Source organism: Mauremys mutica, chromosome 5, assembly GCF_020497125.1.
Source record: "Mauremys mutica isolate MM-2020 ecotype Southern chromosome 5, ASM2049712v1, whole genome shotgun sequence".
NCBI classification, from domain to species: Eukaryota; Metazoa; Chordata; order Testudines; family Geoemydidae; genus Mauremys; species Mauremys mutica.
Genome location: NC_059076.1, coordinates 5576465 through 5593954, shown reverse-complemented (window position 1 = coordinate 5593954; position 17490 = coordinate 5576465). Strand labels below are relative to the sequence as shown.

The 17490-nt window shown below is 49.1% G+C and overlaps 1 protein-coding gene across 1 annotated transcript in view; it reads left to right on the top strand.

Moving 5' to 3' along the window:
- The first annotated feature begins 747 nt into the window (after positions 1–747).
- Positions 748–17490, top strand: part of IGFBP7 (insulin like growth factor binding protein 7) — an 80613-nt gene continuing 63870 nt past the window's right edge. Inside the window, exon 1 of the mRNA XM_045017721.1 lies at positions 748–1189. Within this exon, the coding sequence (XP_044873656.1) occupies positions 763–1189 (427 nt within the window). The 5' untranslated portion in view covers positions 748–762. The remainder of the gene's footprint in view (positions 1190–17490) is intronic.

The window sequence follows — 17490 nt, the reverse complement described above, 5'->3', positions numbered from 1 at the left end:
TTCCTCCTGACCCACCTCCAAACACATGGAATGCAGAAGACAGTAAATACACCGTTTTGCAGTGAATCTTTTCTCTTTTACACTGTTCCCATATTTTAAAACTTGCCACTAATTTAAAAAAACAAACAAGGTGAAATAGGGGGAGACAGCTCTAGATCCAATTTTTAGATGTTCTTTCAATGTTTCTTCAGTGGTTAACAGCACTTGGGAAAGTGCCCACTGGTTTCTGCTGTGAAGGAATGAAGTTTAATGAGGAGCAGGTGACCACCCCGGAGTTATGTGCAGCTGTTGTGTTGTTCCCAGGCTACGGCAGCCAGTGATGCTCTCACAGGGGAGGGGGTCACGCTGCCTCAGTCAGATGGGCAGCCAGGGCTGGCCGGCCCTGGGCTTGGGAGGAATGTAAATGCCAGGGCGTTACACTGACAAGGGGAGGGAGTTCGTTGTCTTTTACTGGACCAGCTTCTGTTGGTGAGCAAGGGGACCTGGCTGCCTTGGCCTCACACAGAGGCAGAAGCTGGTCCGATAAAAGCCATCACCTCCCGCGCCGGGGGTCTCCCTCACCCGCTGACCCGCAAACGCTGCCCGTGGGGAAGCCCACCTGGGGCTCGGGCAGCCGGCCGGGCACAGCCGGGACAGCGCCGCCTGCCTCCCACGCCCGTGCGGTCCCCCGCGGGGCTACGGGGGCGGTCCCCGGGCGGGGTTTGCGGAGGGAGCCCAGGCCGGCCCCGGCCGGGCGGCTCCAGTCCGGTCCAGTCCCCCGCCATGCTGCGGCTGCTCAGCGCCTGCCCGCTGCTGCTGCTGCTGCTCGGGGCGCGCCCGGCCGCGGGCGAGGAGCCCTCGGGCGCCGCCTGCGGGCCCTGCCTGCCGGCGCTGTGCCCGGCGCTGCCCGTGCGGGGCTGCGCGCTGGGCCGGGCGCGGGACGCCTGCGGCTGCTGCTGGCTCTGCGCGCGCGGCGAGGGCGAGGCGTGCGGGGCGGGCGCGCGCTGCGCCGCGGGGCTGGAGTGCGCCCCCCCCCGCCCGGGCCGCGCCGGGCCGCCCGCCCTGTGCGTCTGCAAGAGCCGCTACCCGGTCTGCGGCAGCGACGGCGTCACCTACCCCAGCGCCTGCCGCCTGCGCGCCGCCGCCCTCCGCGCCCAGCGCCGCGGCCAGCGCGGGCCCAGCCAGCGCCGCAAGGGGGCCTGCGAGCAAGGTGCGGGCGCGCGCGGAGGGACCGGGGCGGAGGGAAGGGGGGGCGCGGGGCGGGGTCACGGCAGGGGGCGCTGTGCGGGGTCACTAGGAGCTGAGTTGCCTGAGGGCAGGGGGCGCTGTGTGGGGAAAGGGCGGGAGCAAGGGGCATTGTGCGGGGGCAGGGGGCGCTGTGTGGGGTCACGGCGGGAGCAGGGGGCGCGGGGCGGGGACACGGCAGGGGGCGCTGTGCGGGGGCAGGGGGCGCTGTGTGGGGTCACTAGGAGCTGAGTTGGCGGGGGCGCTGTGCGGGGTCACGGCAGGGGGCGCTGTGTGGGGTCACTAGGAGCTGAGTTGCAGGGGGCGCTGTGCGGGGTCACGGCGGGGGGCGCTGTGCGGGGTCACTAGGAGCTGAGTTGCCTGAGGGCAGGGGGTGCTGGGCAGGGGGCGCTGTGTGGGGAAAGGGCGGGAGCAAGGGGCATTGTGCGGGGGCAGGGGGCGCTGTGCGGGGTCACGGCAGGGGGCGCTGTGCGGGGTCACTAGGAGCTGAGTTGCCTGAGGGCAGGGGGTGCTGGGCAGGGGGCGCTGTGTGGGGAAAGGGCGGGAGCAAGGGGCATTGTGCGGGGCAGGGGCGCAGTGTGGGGTCACGGCAGGGGGCGCTGTGTGGGGTCACGGCAGGGGGCGCTGTGTGGGGTCACTAGGAGCTGAGTTGCCTGAGGGCAGGGGGTGCTGGGCAGGGGGCAGGGGGCGCTGTGTGGGGAAAGGGCGGGAGCAAGGGGCATTGTGCGGGGGCAGGGGGCGCTGTGTGGGGTCACTAGGAGCTGAGTTGCCTGGGGGCGCTGTGCGGGGTCACGGCAGGGGGTGCTGTGCGGGGTCACTAGGAGCTGAGTTGCAGGGGGCGCTGTGCGGGGTCACGGCAGGGGGTGCTGTGCGGGGTCACTAGGAGCTGAGTTGCCTGAGGGCAGGGGGTGCTGGGCAGGGGGCGCTGTGTGGGGAAAGGGCGGGAGCAAGGGGCATTGTGCGGGGGCAGGGGGCGCTGTGCGGGGTCACGGCAGGGGGCGCTGTGCGGGGTCACTAGGAGCTGAGTTGCAGGGGGCGCTGTGTGGGGTCACGGCAGGGGGCGCTGTGTGGGGTCACTAGGAGCTGAGTTGGCAGGGGGCGCTGTGCGGGGTCACGGCAGGGGGCGCTGTGCGGGATCACGGCAGGGGGTGCTGTGTGGGGTCACTAGGAGCTGAGTTGCCTGGGGGCGCTGTGTGGGGTCACGGCAGGACCAAGGGGTGCTGTGCGGGATCACGGCGGGAGCAGGAGGGCTGTGTGGGATCACTAGGAGCTGAGTTGCCTGGGGGCAGGGGGTGCTGTGCGGGGACAGGGCGGGAGGAAGGGGCGTTGTGCGGGGGCCGGGGGCGCAGGGCAGTGTTTGGGGCTACGAAGGGCTGAGTTTCTCAGTGGTTCCGGTCGGAGGATGTTGGCCAGGGCATTAGGGGCTACTAGGGATTGTGGGGCAGAGGGATGCATGAGGAGACACATTCTGAACATCTTTAGCAAGTTTGCTGAGCTGAAAAGCTCAGCTGGGATCCCATCTTTGGGCTCCTGGTGCAGTGGTGAGGCTGGCTTCCACTGCAAGGCAAGTGTTATTGATGCATCAATGCCAGGCACTCCCAGGACATTTCCAAGGAGCTGTGTTCTTGGCATGGTTTTCAGTGCATAATCCTCAGGCATTAACTTAGTGCTGGATCTCTGGCTGCCTGTGCACTAGTTAGAGCAATGGTGAGAGAGATCCCAATCTAACACAGATGTATGCGGTGGCAAAAATAGAATACTTAATTCACCCCCACTGTAGCTCCACCATAGACAGGGCTCAGGTGTTGTCTAAACCTGCTCAAACCCACCAGACACCTGCTTTCACCACTGCTTCTGCTGTTACTACCAATGGCGGCACTGCCCCAGGGACCCTGTTTTTGCAAGTAGACAGACAAGCACTACTTGGAGTTGGATTAATGCCCTGTGCCCTCCTCTAGACATCAGCGAATTTGTCCTACGATGGTGTACAATGGAATCTCTGTATTGGAGATCTTGGGTGCATGTAGGTGGTGGACTAGGGAAGGTAGTGAAGAGGGGAATTATTCATGAAAGTCCTAGTTAGACAAAGATGGGGATTAAAACGTCCTGTGTAGCACCAGAGTCCAAGAGATTTCATTTCACCTACACTCCTTCCTGGGCATACATTTTCATCATTCCCCCCCTCCCCCCCAGTTACTGATATGTACAGTAGTTATTTTTAAAAATGAACGAACCATCTGTACAAACAATGGGATGCTGCTCCCCAAAGCAAGCTCAGTTTGGTGGGGTATAGTAGCTTTTCTACAGTTTCTTAGCAGGGTTTTGTTTTGTTTTCATTGTTTGTTTTTGTTTTTTTCCCAGTAGCCTACATGGTTCCGTCTGTGGACTGTTCTCAGTCCGTAAATTCAGATAAGACTAAGCCATTCATTCTTTTTGTTAATGTATATTATGGAATCTAATACAGTAATTTGATTGTCTGCTTCCTAATCTTTTGTACTAAAACTATCCTGTAGCACCTGGTATGGGGTGCAAATGGGAGGGACAAAGTTGCAATTAGCTCATCTCTTCTCTGTTCCTTCTCCCCAACTAACTGTCAATGTAAACTAGATGAATTATTACCTATTTTACAACAGGATCTCCAGAAATCCCAAGAAGAATGCAAATCAAAATAAGTCAACTAAATGATCACTACAAGTAGCATTTTTCTGAATTATTACAATGATTTTAAGTGGAAGGCTAATATCAGATCATTCATAGTTTAGTTGCAAGCTTACGGGGGGAAGCTAAAGCAATAAACTCTTTTTCAAGGGAATTTATTGCTTTTAAATGTGATATGTATTTAACTGGGTAATATAGTATCAACTGCAGAACACTTGCTAATGTTCTTACAACATGTTTCAGAAGAATACTTTTAGTTGTTTTGCTTAAGAAACCTGATGCTGATCATCTATAAAGGATTTAATGATCCCAATCAAAATCCAAAGATCAGCAGAGAAAATTGAAAAAATCATGTTGTAGTATGAATTAGGTACTCCATGGATGTTGTCTAATTTCTCTTGGTAATTTTATGAAAACAAATTGTGTGTTGAGCACTTCAATATACACAATTTAAAAAGGGAAAGTCATTCTGGAATCATAGTTACATATAGCAAGATCCAAAAGGATAGTTGCAAATGTAGTTTGAAACAGTCTTATTCCACATAACTTAAGAGCCGATTGTAGCATTGAAAACATCAGTTGATATTTCCTATATTAGCATGCCTTATGGGTCTTATCCAAAGCCCAATGAAGTTGGTGCATGTCGGCAGACTTTAGATCTGGTCCAATGTCAGCAATTTGAGGTATACAGTATTCTCAAAGGAATGCAGAAAGCTTTAGCCATGTAACTTGTTAACAAGAGGGTAAAGCATTTTGCATGTTAGGGCCAACATTTTAAAAATATGACCTGTAATTTTGGGTGCATAAATTTTGGGGTGTCTAACTTTACTTTTAGAAGGGCTGAGCACCCATTGGTGCACATTTTTTAAAATCACGCCCAAGGTGTGTAAAGCTAGTCTCTCAAAAATTGAAAATCTGGTTCATTGGGACACTAATTAAAAAGCAAAATGGACCTCAGACCGTCTTAAGTGGGTTTTTAGGACACTATGAGACACATGGAATCTCCTGACTAGGGAGCAAGAAACATGGGGAAGGTTTGCCATGTCACAGAAACACACACAGCCTCAGAAATGAAGCCACCAGAACTTTTCATCAGCTGCTCTCTGCTGGGCACTGGCTGCCATGGAACCATCCAACCTGGCTTTTCATGCCTTGAGTGAATTTTCCCAACCATCTACCACCATCTGCTTCCCTGACCCCGACATTCCTACACAAGGTTTCACAAAAGCTGGGGCTTTCCTGCACAGGGGCTTTCCAAATACCCAAGCTATTTAGATGCAGATGGCTGTCAAAACCACAAAAACTCTGTCCCAACTTATTTGAATCAAAGCTTAAACAAGTGGGTTCATTTAACTGAAATTATTGTTTGCTTTGAGAGGCCTCAGGAACAGCTGCAGAAACTAAAGCCCTACATAATTAATAAAATGGCTTTCGCACTAGCCACTGGAAGTATGTGCCAGTATTCTTAATATCCTCTTTCCCTTTACAGTGTTCCAAATCAGCAGTGCTGTAATTATGTGCAGTGCTGAAGCTTTTGTTTTGAGAAAATGCTACCCGAAAAAATCTCTGCAGCAGTGCCATTGATAGGAATCCTAGCTTCTAAGCTGTCCTCAGGTTCCACAACCAATGGACTGATTTTGACAGGGAGGAATGGAGTGGCATACTGTTCAAGACACGTCTCAAGGACAGAACTGAAACTCTAATCCCATTTTGCTGGAAGGATGTTTTCATAACCAAAGTGTGTTAGGGTTATCATCCCCCACTTCCTCTTCTTGCTTCCCACATTTCAAGCCAAGAACATCTTGTGAAACTCAATGTGCTTCTGGAGCTTCTGAAACTAAAAGAAAAGAGTAAAGCATGAGCACCATACGTGTATGCTATGTACTCAATATTACCTCTATAGCACTGTAAATCATACTTTACAAACTGTACAAAAAGACTACCATAGATCCCTTTCCTTGAAGAGTTGAATTCATCCCTGCCCCAGACCCAGTACCAGCACAAGGTCAGCAGTTTGTGCCACCTCCATTGGGACTACCTCGGGACTACCCTACCTTGCACCCCTGCTACAGTGAACAGAATTACTGGGCGCTCCTCGGCCGTGCCCTCTCCTACTCTTGACTTTGCCAGAGGCTTCTGTGTGGGGAAGGACACTAACAAAATCATCCAAAGCCCAAGATTTGGTGGTGATGGGGGACTTCAACTGTCCAGATATATGTTGGGAAAATAACACAGCATGGCACGGACTATCCAATAAGTCCTTGGACTGCATTGCAGACAACTTTTTATTTCAGAAGGTTGAAAAAACTACTAGAGGGAAAACTGTTCTAGACTTGTTTTTAACTGTCTAGGAAGGAGTACGGCAGAAAGGGATCTAGGGGTTATAGTGGACCACAAGCTAAATATGAGTCAACAGTGTGATGCTGTTGCAAAAAAAGCAAACGTGATTGTGGGATGCATTAACAGGTGTGTTGTGAGCAAGACACGAGAAGTCATTCTTCCACTCTACTCTGCACTGGTTAGGCCTCAGCTGGAGTATTGTGTCCAGTTCTGGGCACCGCATTTCAAGAAAGATGTGGAGAAATTGGAGAGGGTCCAGAGAAGAGCAACAAGAATTATTAAAGGTCTTGAGAACATGACCTATGAAGGGAGGCTGAAAGAATTGGGTTTGTTTAGTTTGGAAAAGAGAAGACTGAGAGGGGACATGGCAGCAGTTTTCAGGTATCTAAAAGGGTGTCATAAGGAGGAGGGAGAAAACTTGTTCACCTTAGCCTCTAAGGATAGAACAAGAAGCAATGGGCTTAAACTGCAGCAAGGGAGGTTTAGGTTGGACATTAGGGAAAAGTTCCTAACTGTCAGGGTGGTTAAACACTGGAATAAATTGCCTAGGGAGGTTGTGGAATCTCCATCTCTGGAGATATTTCAGAGTAGGTTAGATAAATGACTGTCTGAGATGGTCTAGACAGTATTTGGTCCTGCCATGAGGGCAGGGGACTGGACTCGATGACCTCTCGAGGTCCCTTCCAGTCCTAGAATCTATGAATACCCCTGTTGTATTATTATCTCCATTTTACAGATGGGGAAACCGAGGCATGGAGAGATTAAGGCCAAAATTCTCAATGGTATTTAGGTGATTGATAGAGCAGGGAATTGAACCTGGGCCTCTCAAATCAGTGCCTTAACCACTGAGCCATCCTTTGTTTCCATTACATTTGGAGTATGCAGGCTGTCACCAGTCGGGGCTTATCAGCTATGATCACCATGTTCTATGAGGTCATATGGGAGCCCCATGGACCTCCAGTGCTCTGGAGCAACATGAGCTGTTTACTGTGTTTGGGGAGGGAGGAAAGGGGAGATTCACCTCTGGTCAGCATCCTTTGAATGTTCCTCATAAGGCTTTCCACAGCATCACTCCTCCCCCAGATAGTGCCCAGATTCTGGACTATCAGTATGGCAATTGGGCACTTGAGAAAGATGCTGAGGGACTCCTCTGAACATGCTGGGGAAAGGGGGAAATTCACCCTGGTGCCAGGGGTCAGCATAGACTTGTGCACCAATCATGTCCCACTTAATACCTTGAAAGAGGGCTTAATTGATGCCTAGGCCTTATGTGGGGCTTCTGCACTGGGGTGAATGTCACCCAAAGTCTCTGTAGCCTCCTAACATGGTTGACCACACATCAGTCGCCCAGTGGGGAACTGAAGAAGGACCAGAGCCTACAGGCAGAGGGGGAGCTGTTCATGCCAGCTATTGACCTCTGATGTTGCTGAGGAGGTAAAGGCCAATAGGTGGCATAGACAATGGAGCTGGCCAGTCAGCTGCGAAAGATAAAAGGACAAAGAAGACCCTGTGTAGCGGGGTAGTTACCCCGCTCCTGCCCCGAAGGGCTTAAACCAGCCCTGGGAGAGGGTTGTGGCAGGGGAAAAGCTGGGCTGATTGGGAAAGCAGCCACAGCTGTAGCCAGAGCAATCAGGGCCCAGCTGGCCCTTATAAGAGGGCGGTGGGCCAAAAGGGGACACTGTTTCTCTCTAGCTGTAGAGAGAGAAGGACCTGGCTGCCTGGGAGCTGAGAAGGGCAGAGGGAGCTGGGGAGCTCCAGCCTGGTAAAACCCCAGTGTGCAGGCCTTGTTAAAGGCCTACGAAAGGTGCCAGGGCTGCAGAGGGGCAGCCCAGAGACAGGCAGAGGCAGCTGGTCCAACCCCTCCTTGCCGATGATGAGTAGTTTACAGACTGCAGTCCGCCCCAGTGAGCAGGGGCTAGATGGTGACTGGCAGTAGCCACTGAGGCAAGGTGGGGATAGAGGATTGGGGATTTCCCTGGGTGGGGAGACACAGATTGAGGGTTACTGCTGGGGGCAGAACCCTGACATAGAGGGACATGGGGGGCAGCAGCATGCGAGACACTGGCCTGCAGAGGGCACTCTGGGCTGAAAGAGCTAATTCCCTGGACAACCAGCAGGAGCGCTGGGCCAGTGAGTCATCGCCCCGCCACACCTTTAAGGAAGTGGCCCAAATTGGTGCACATCCGGGGCTGCTTTTATTAAATGGCTAGTTATGCGTGATCTTTTAGCTTAAAAACTATATCTGAGGATGGATCACTGAGCCTATACAAGTACCTTACTTGTGCCTCTGCAGGAGCCTTTACATGGTTTCCATTTACATTGCAGTCATGGGGATAGACTGAATGGCTGTTATTAGTCGTCATGGATGATGGGAGGAGAGTTTATTGTGGTGCTGCGATAGCCATTCCTTGGTGCTTCTTCAGTAGGCTGACCTTTCTGCTGGATGGATTACTAGTATCCCCATGGAAGTGAGATGTGCATCTCTCCAAGGAGTGTTTGTGATGGGCTCAAGCTCATGGCTGCCTGATATGGAGGAGCAACAGAGAGGTGTGTCCTGTCCTGACAAGCCTGAAGAAGAGAGTGCCCATCATTGTTCACATTTCTCTAAAGAAAGGAGACATATATTCTTCCTGATTTAAAATATATATATATTTGATGTTGATTGTTTTTCAAATGGCAGAGAGAAGGCAAGATGAAATGGTGATTGGGGCGGGAGAAATCACCAAAGGGCAAAATCTTTGGCTTTCCAATTTCCCAGTAGCCAAGGGTGGGGCCCACCCCCACCCCCACCCCCACCCTTCTTATAAAGCTGGGTGGGAGACCCTGTGCAGCTAAGTAACTAGGCCAGGCAAACTCCCTTTATGGTAAATTATTTGTATAAAACTTCTGAACACTTCTAAGCACTTGTTGCTGTGTATATTTTCCACAGGAAGGAGTGGTGCAAAAGTTCAGGCATCTTCATTATGGCAGACTGAACACTATTGTGTCTCACTGCTTCTGCTAGTTTGTTCATTCACTGAAACGTTGTAGTCACGCCACATATTTCATAAAGCTGTAAGCAAGTGAAACCGTCTTGGAAATCTCAGAGAGTAGCAGTCCAGAAAAACATGTTTACTACAGTGGATGTTGATTGATTTTATTTTTAAATGGAATTTGGGATTTATTTTTTCCTATTTTGTTTAACTATACGTAGCATTTAAAAACTGAAATAGGGGCATTAGAGGAGGAAGTGTAGGCCCAAGGGCAGGGGAAAGCAAAGGTGGAGATGGAGGCTGGGAAAAGCTCCGTAGAGCTATAAAGTGAGAAGGAAGAGTTTTAATCCCAGGCAGAGATAGCGGTGAAGGGAATGGAAGAGTAGCAACACAGGGTTCTCCTGCTGTGGCTGCTGAACACTCATATAGAACAAATGATACAGTCTGAGCAAATGTCCACCTGCGTTGGGTAAAAACTAGGTCTTGGGGGGGGGCGGGGAGAGATGTGTGAGAGAGAAAGATATGCCACCAGAGCCAGTGCCAGCAATACTCACTCAGGTGCCCATCTCCTGTTACCCCTTCCAGTGGGCAGGGCCAATAGAGTTTAAATAAAATGCCCACTGTGCACCATACTTAGCCTCCAGGATGAGGAAGCTCACCCTCATCTACTCTGTTCCCACACCACACCCCATTTTTCCTCTTGCACTGGGGGAGCAGGAACTAGCCATGTGTGTTAATGGTGGCAGGATTCGGGACCCTGCTCTTATTTAACAGGGTTTGCATTTTGTGCTTCCCAGTGGGCATTTAAAGGGTCTGTGTTCCCCTCTGCCTGCCATACTGGTTGATGCAGGGTCAGCCTTTATTTACTCAAAACAGCACAAGCATGATAAGAAGATTAAATTACTTCCCCAAACATGCCCAAGCAAATACTCTTTGAATTTCTAGCATCTTTGCCTTTGAATACTTCTGTTCTGTGGAGATGCGGAGTACCCTTTATAACCACAGCAGAAGAAAATTTCACAAATGCACTTCCATTTTTGCTACATGGCTGGATTTTTTTTTATGATAAAGATCAATTTACACAATAGCATCTATCAGAATATTCAGTGTTTGAAGTGCATGGGCAATGCCACTTGAATACTTATTCTGGATTTCACAAGAGATTATTTGCAGACCTGGTAAAATAACTTGGAAACAAAGATCTTCTTATAGAGAGGGTTACATAAGTTTTAACATGCAAAATACTTTTTAAGATGCACATATTTTCACATATTTTCATATTTAACCATCCTGACATTATAATCAAAGAGGCTGATAAAGGAGGTGCTGTTGTCATCATGAACAGGTCTGACTACCAAAAGGAGGCCGCCAGACAACTCTCCAATACTAAATTTTACAGGCTACTTCCCTCAGATCCCACTGAGGAATACACTAAGAAACTGCACCATCTACTCAGGACACTCCCTACACTAACACCAGAACTAATCAACATACCCTTAGATCCCCGACCAGGGTTATTCTATCTACTACCTAAGATCCACAAACCCGGAAATCCTGGACGCCCCATCATCTCGGGCATTGGCACTCTCACTGAAGGACTGTCTGGATATGTAGACTCTCTACTCAGACCCTATGCTACCAGCACTCCCAGCTATCTCCGTGACACCACTGATTTCCTGAGGAAACTACAATGCATTGGTGACCTTCCAGAAAACACCATCCTGGCCACCATGGATGTAGAGGCTCTCTACACAAACATCCCACACACTGATGGAATACAAGCTGTCAGGAACAGTATCCCTGATGATGCCACAGCACACCTGGTTGCTGAGCTCTGTGGCTTTATCCTCACACACAACTATTTCAAATTTGCTGACAATATATATCTCCAGATCAGTGGCACTGCTATGGGCACCCGTATGGCCCCACAATATGCCAATATTTTTATGGCCGACCTGGAACAACGCTTCCTCAGCTCCCATCCACTCACGCCCCTTCTCTACCTACGCTACATCGATGACATCTTCATCATCTGGACCCATGGGAAGGAGACTCTGGAAAAATTCCACCACGATTTCAACAGCTTCCACCCCTCCATCAACCTCAGCCTGGACCAATCTACACGGGAGGTCCACTTCCTAGACACCACGGTGCAAATAAGTGATGGTCACATCAACACCACCCTATATCGAAAACCTACCGACCGCTATGCCTACCTTCATGCCTCCAGCTTCCATCCCGGACACACCACAAGATCCATTGTCTACAGCCAAGCACTGAGGTACAACCGCATCTGCTCTAACCCCGCAGACAGAGACCAACACCTAGAAAATCTCCACCAAGCATTCTCAAAACTACAGTATCCGCACGAAGAAATAAGCAAACAGATCAACAGAGCCAGACGTGTACCCAGAAGCCTCCTACTGGAAGATAGCTCAGTGGTTTGAGCATTGGCCTGCTAAACCCAGGGTTGTGAGTTCAATCCTTGAGGGGGCCACTTAGGGATCTGGGGCAAAAATTGGTCCTGCTAGTGAAGGCAGGGGGCTGGACTCGATGACCTTTCAAGGTCCCTTCCAGTTCTAGGAGATTGGTATATCTCCAATTATATTTTTTATTTTATATATTAATAAGACAAACCCAAGAAAGAAACCAACAGGACTCCACTGGCCATCACATACAGTCCCCAGCTAAAACCCCTACAACGCATCATCAGGGATCTACAACCCATCCTGGACAATGATCCCACACTTTCACAGGCCTTGGGTGGCAGACCAGTCCTCGCCCACAGACAACCTGCCAACCTGAAGCATATTCTCACCAGCAACTGCACACCGCACCATAGTAACTCTAGCTCAGGAACCAATCCATGCAACAAACCTCGATGCCAACTCTGCCCACATATCTACACCAGCAACACCATCACAGGACCAAACCAGATCAGCCACAACATCACCGGTTCATTCACCTGCACTTCCACCAATGTAATATATGCCATCATATGCCAGCAATGCCCCTCTGCTATGTACATCGGCCAAACTGGACAGTCTCTAAGGAAAAGGATAAATGGACACAAATCAGACATTAGGAATGGCAATATACAAAAACCTGTAGGAGAACACTTCAACCTCCCTGGCCACACAATAGCAGATCTTAAGGTGGCCATCCTACAGCAAAAAAACTTTAGGACCAGACTTCAAAGAGAAACTGCTGAGCTCCAGTTCATCTGCAAATTTGACACCATCAGCTCAGGACTAAACAAAGACTGTGAATGGCTTGCCAATTACAGAACCAGTTTCTCCTCCCTTGGTTTTCACACTTCAACTGCTAGAACAGGGCCTCATCCTCCCTGATTGATCTAACCTCATTATCTCTAGCTTGCTTCTTGCTTGCTTATATATACCTGCCCCAGGAAATTTCCACCACTTGCATCCGAAGAAGTGGGTATTCACCCACGAAAGCTCATGCTGCAAAACGTCTGTTAGTCTATAAGGTGCCACAGGATTCTTTGCTGCTTTTACAGAACCAGACTAACACGGCTACCCCTCTGATACTTGACATATTTTCACTGTGGATTTATTTCTAAGGGAATAAAAGTTCATTAAAATGCTAGTTGACAAAGTTGACAAAATACATGCCCAGTTGAGCTTTCCATATTCATCAGTATTGTGTGTATTGCAGCTATGACTGAAGCTTTTGCTTACAGTGAGATCCCCTTCAGCAGCTGGGGAGTACTTTGACATTTCTTACTTCTTGGACAACAAAAGGAAAGAGCCAACACTTGAGTCTGTATAATTTTCCCTGACCTTGTCCTTGGGACTATGTCTCTGTGTTGCTTTGTTTTCTAAAATCCTGTAATCTGAAGTTTGTAGTGCAACAACATCCAGTAGTTGTCTGATGAGTTGTATTCTTTGTGCTAAAGTAGCTAAATTGTGTAGAAAATTTATTTCCAGAGAGACTGATGTTTCCTGCTTGTGAGTCAAATGAAACTGGAAATGTTTGTGAGGAACAAGAATGGAAATAACCCTCACTGGCACCATGCTAAGCAGCTGCAGGGACAGAGAACAGAATCTGCATCAGCCTAGCCAGTATCATGCTCTCCTGGGATAAAATAGGCGAGTGTGTGACAAAACTCAGTAAACAGAGGCTCACCTTCCCAGCTTTCCTCTTTTGGGAGAAGTTTAGAGGAACATAACCTTTTAGAGCTTTGGAGCCAGGAAGTGCTCTGCTCCCAATCCCATGGAGCCTGGCCCTTCATATTGCACTGGGCTTCTCCTCTCCTCATGGCAGCGCAGCTCCCTCAAAGACGTGGCAGCATTGAAGTCCACATACAACTGTGTGACAGAACCCCACTAGGTATTAATATTACTGACAGCCCAGTGAGTCATCATTCACAAAGATAATCTAAAATCACCCACTAGCCTAGCCATCCAGGATTCAACACTGCTCTTGCGTCATCAGAATAACGCTTTGTGTGCCACGCTTCAAGTCACTCGCTGCTTGGCAGAATAGAATAGCAGAGCCAGAGACATCTTGCAATTGATTCTCTGAGGGTTCGTGTCCCTGTGTTGTGTGCCTCCTCTGCTCCATGCTTCTGCTGTTCCCCTACTATTCTGATCTGTGCAGGGTAGCTAGCGGCCGTAGACTGAAACTGTGATGGGGCGGAAGTGTAAACATGATCCAATGAAGGACCCAGTTCCATGGGAGTTTTGTCATTTATTTTAATAGGTGTGGGATCATCCCCTAATTCCTGCTCCCATGAATCCTGATGCTAAATATACTGTAAGAATATCTTATCATACCACTGCATGGTATTAGTCCTCCCCAGCTATAGTCCCAGACAAGGGGGCCTGTAATCTGAGCCCCAGGGCTAAAGCCCTCAGGCTTCCGCTTTGGCCCCAAGTGGTGGGGCTCGGGCTTTGGCCCCAGGCGCCAGCAAGTCTAAGCCAGTCCTGATGACCCCATTTGGGGTCCCGACTCACAGTTTGAGAACCGCTGGGTTATTTCACTGAAAAGGGGACTGGCCATCCCTAGCCACATGTAAATCATTGCTCAGGGAAGGCCAAAGCCTACATCAATCACACAAGGAGTCCTCTTAAGGTCAGTGGGACCACACAAACCCTTGGTGGTGTGTGAGGAGTTGCAAGACATTAGCTCTCTGTATATAGGAGTTGCCTCAGTCTGTGCCACGTACATTGACCCTGACATTATTGGCCAGTTTTCCAAAGGGACTCAGCAGCTCCCTTTGAGTAGAAATGGGAGCTGAGCTCTTATGATAATCTGACCCCAGTTGTGGGGGCTGAGCACTTCTGATATTCTGGCCCTGTGGTGATCAGAGCCAAGCAAACAACTAATTAATGAGGTTGTGATAGGAATAAAGTGTGAGGTTTTGGACTTAAGGAGGGAAGGGAAGACAAGGCATTTTTTTCGTTATATGTCTTTAATTATATTTAAAACTCTTTCTCCCAAAGACAGAAGAGCTAGTAAAACTAAGCACTGACTTTTTACAATAAATCTAGAGTAACACATACCAACTCCAAAGAGGATGGATCTAGACTGTTCTCAGTGGTAGAAGATGACAGAACAAGGAGTAATGGTCTCAAGTTGCAGAGGGGGAGGTTTAGGTTGGACATTAGGAAAAACTTTTTCACTAGTAGGGTGGTGAAGCACTGGAATGGGTTACCTAGGGAGGTGGTGGAATCTCCTTCCTTAGAGGTTTTTAAGGTCAGGCTTGACAAAGCCCTGGCTGGGATGATTTAGTTGGGTTTGGTCCTGCTTTGAGCAGGGGGTTGGACTAGATGACCTCCTGAGGTCCCTTCCAACCCTGAGATTCTATGATTCTATGAACTCTTTTCAGTCATCAGAAGAAATATTCTGTTTTGCCATTAACGAACATATGCAGTTTTCTAATAAACTATGAATGCTGTGGAGAAACATAAAAAGGATAACCTCTCAAGGGTTCATTTGGTTACAGACAGACTTTTTGCCAATTTATGCTTGCCAAACACCCAGCTAGAAATATGTAATCCTTTGGGACCTCTGCTCTTGTCATCCTTTAACACATTTTTATCAAGTAATGTGCCCTTTTTGGCTCAAAGCACAATAATAGTTTGTATTCAGAATGTGAGTGCTACAACTTCAGAGGACTTGCTCATGATGTAAAGCAAAACTAGAGCATTATGCTGATAAATTCAGTTATCCCAATTCCAATGATTATGGAGCAGTGATTCTCAATCTTTTGTACTGGTGACCCCTTTTACATAGCAAGCCTCTGAGTGCGACCCCCCTCCCCTTATAAATTAAAAACACTTTTTTATATATTTAACACCATTATATGTGTGCTGGAGGTGAAGCGGGGTTTGGGGTGGAGGCTGGCAGCTCGCGACCCCCAGTTTGAGAACCCCTGTTTTGGAGTAATGAAAATCCCAGGTAACCATCCCAGGGTACAGTGCTAGCACAATGTCCTTGGGCCCCATCTGAGCCGTTTACTAAGTCCTGAATTCCACCCTGGCTAGCAGATAGAAGGTGCACCTGTGCTTCTAAAAAGCATTAAATAGCAGGGAGCTTTTTAAAATCTCTCCACATATTTATTCTGAAATGGACAACAGTGCCTGAGCCCCTGTGCTGCTGAGTTCCCTCTGCTCCCATTGAGGTTATTTCTTGTCTCTGGGAGCTCCCAAGGCTCAGCTCCTCACAGCAGATGCACAGTACCTGGCAGGATTCAGCCCAAAAACTGCATAACTAAGAAGGATGTGACTAATAAAGAAAATGACATCAGAGCTGATTTAAGTCACTTCTTGTAAATATTTAAACAGAGGTTTCATTTGTTTTCCTTTATGAAGGGGAAATATGCAGGGCCTGTGAAGGGGACACAGTTCAATAATACAGCTAAACAGCTGTTTCCGTCTCACACAGGGCTTGATTCTGATCTGGCTGGCACTGGTTTTACAGCTGTGCAGCCTGAATGAAATCATCCCTGATTTATGTCAGATGAGAATCAGGGCTCCTACATGTAGATTATCCATACATAGAAAAGCAAACGTCTTTCCTCTGTAGAAAACATGCCTTTCCTGGGGTAAGAGAACAGAGATCTTGTCATGAGGATTGAAATTGAGTAGGACATGGGTTAAATAAAAGCAGTGTACAATCTGAGCTAAAGGAAGCACTCTGCTGTGCTTTCCCAAGGCCTGAAAGTTGTGCTCTGCTATTCCATTTAGATACAGGCAAAGGGAGCTGCAGAGGACGTATGCCCTGCCCCTGGAGTAAAGGAGGTTCTATGCTTTTGGCTCTTTGCAGCCTCAGGCCATGCCTACACAGGAAATCTTGGTGTTGCAGTGCCCTAGCATGCGTCCGCACACAACTGCTTCTCCATACTCCTCATCACCGGGATTCTGTTTGCTCTGGGCAAGGCTACTCACTGTTATCCATACCAGGACAGAACTGGTATAGACAGCAAGGAGGAGGTAGGTTCCTGCAGTACAGGGTCTCATGGGAGGAAGAGACTAGTGGGGATTTTTGGAAGTCCTCGCAGGAATAGAGGACCATTCATTCATGTAGCACAGCCGTCCTCCCCTCTAAGGCCCTGCACAACTCTTCCCCTAGGCATTTAGGCTTTCATTATTTCCTAATCCTCATGTCACTTCTTCAAAGCGTCCTGCCTCACTTCTCCATATTTTTCCTTCATATTCTCCCAGCAGCCCCAGGGAAATGGGGAGGGAGGCTTGGGGTTTACCAGCCATCTCAAGTACTAGCTAGAGATGGATGCTAAAGACAGATTTCCTGAACAGATTCCAGGGACAGTACCCTACCAAGAATCCCAGCACCATCCTCTCAGCAGTTCAAGGAGGGTGTGGCTGGGTTCTCCCCCGCTGTTGCCCCCCTACTTTTCATAGTGGTCTTTAGCTAGTAGGTTTAGTTTGGGGGTTGATGGAGGTGAACAAGGGGGAGAGAGTGATGGGGTAAGTTAAGTAAGAGAGAACAGTGTGAGAGAGATGCTGCAGGGAGAATGGGGAGAAGAAAGGAGACCATATAGGGAAAGAGGTAGAGAACGCAGAGTGGGGAAAGAATGGGAGATACAAAGAGGTGAAGGGAGAAAGAGAGCATGGAGAAAACAGACACTGGTGGCAACTCTGGGAAAGTTTTCATGATCTATTAAAGGAAAGAAAAATGTAGTGTGAAGCCAGGATGCGGAAAGAAACTCTAACAAAAGCAAGGAGTGCAGTAAGGTACTCCTACACAGTACATTGACTAGACCAGTGGTTCTCAACTCACAGTTCGCTTGTGGCCCAATCGGCATACA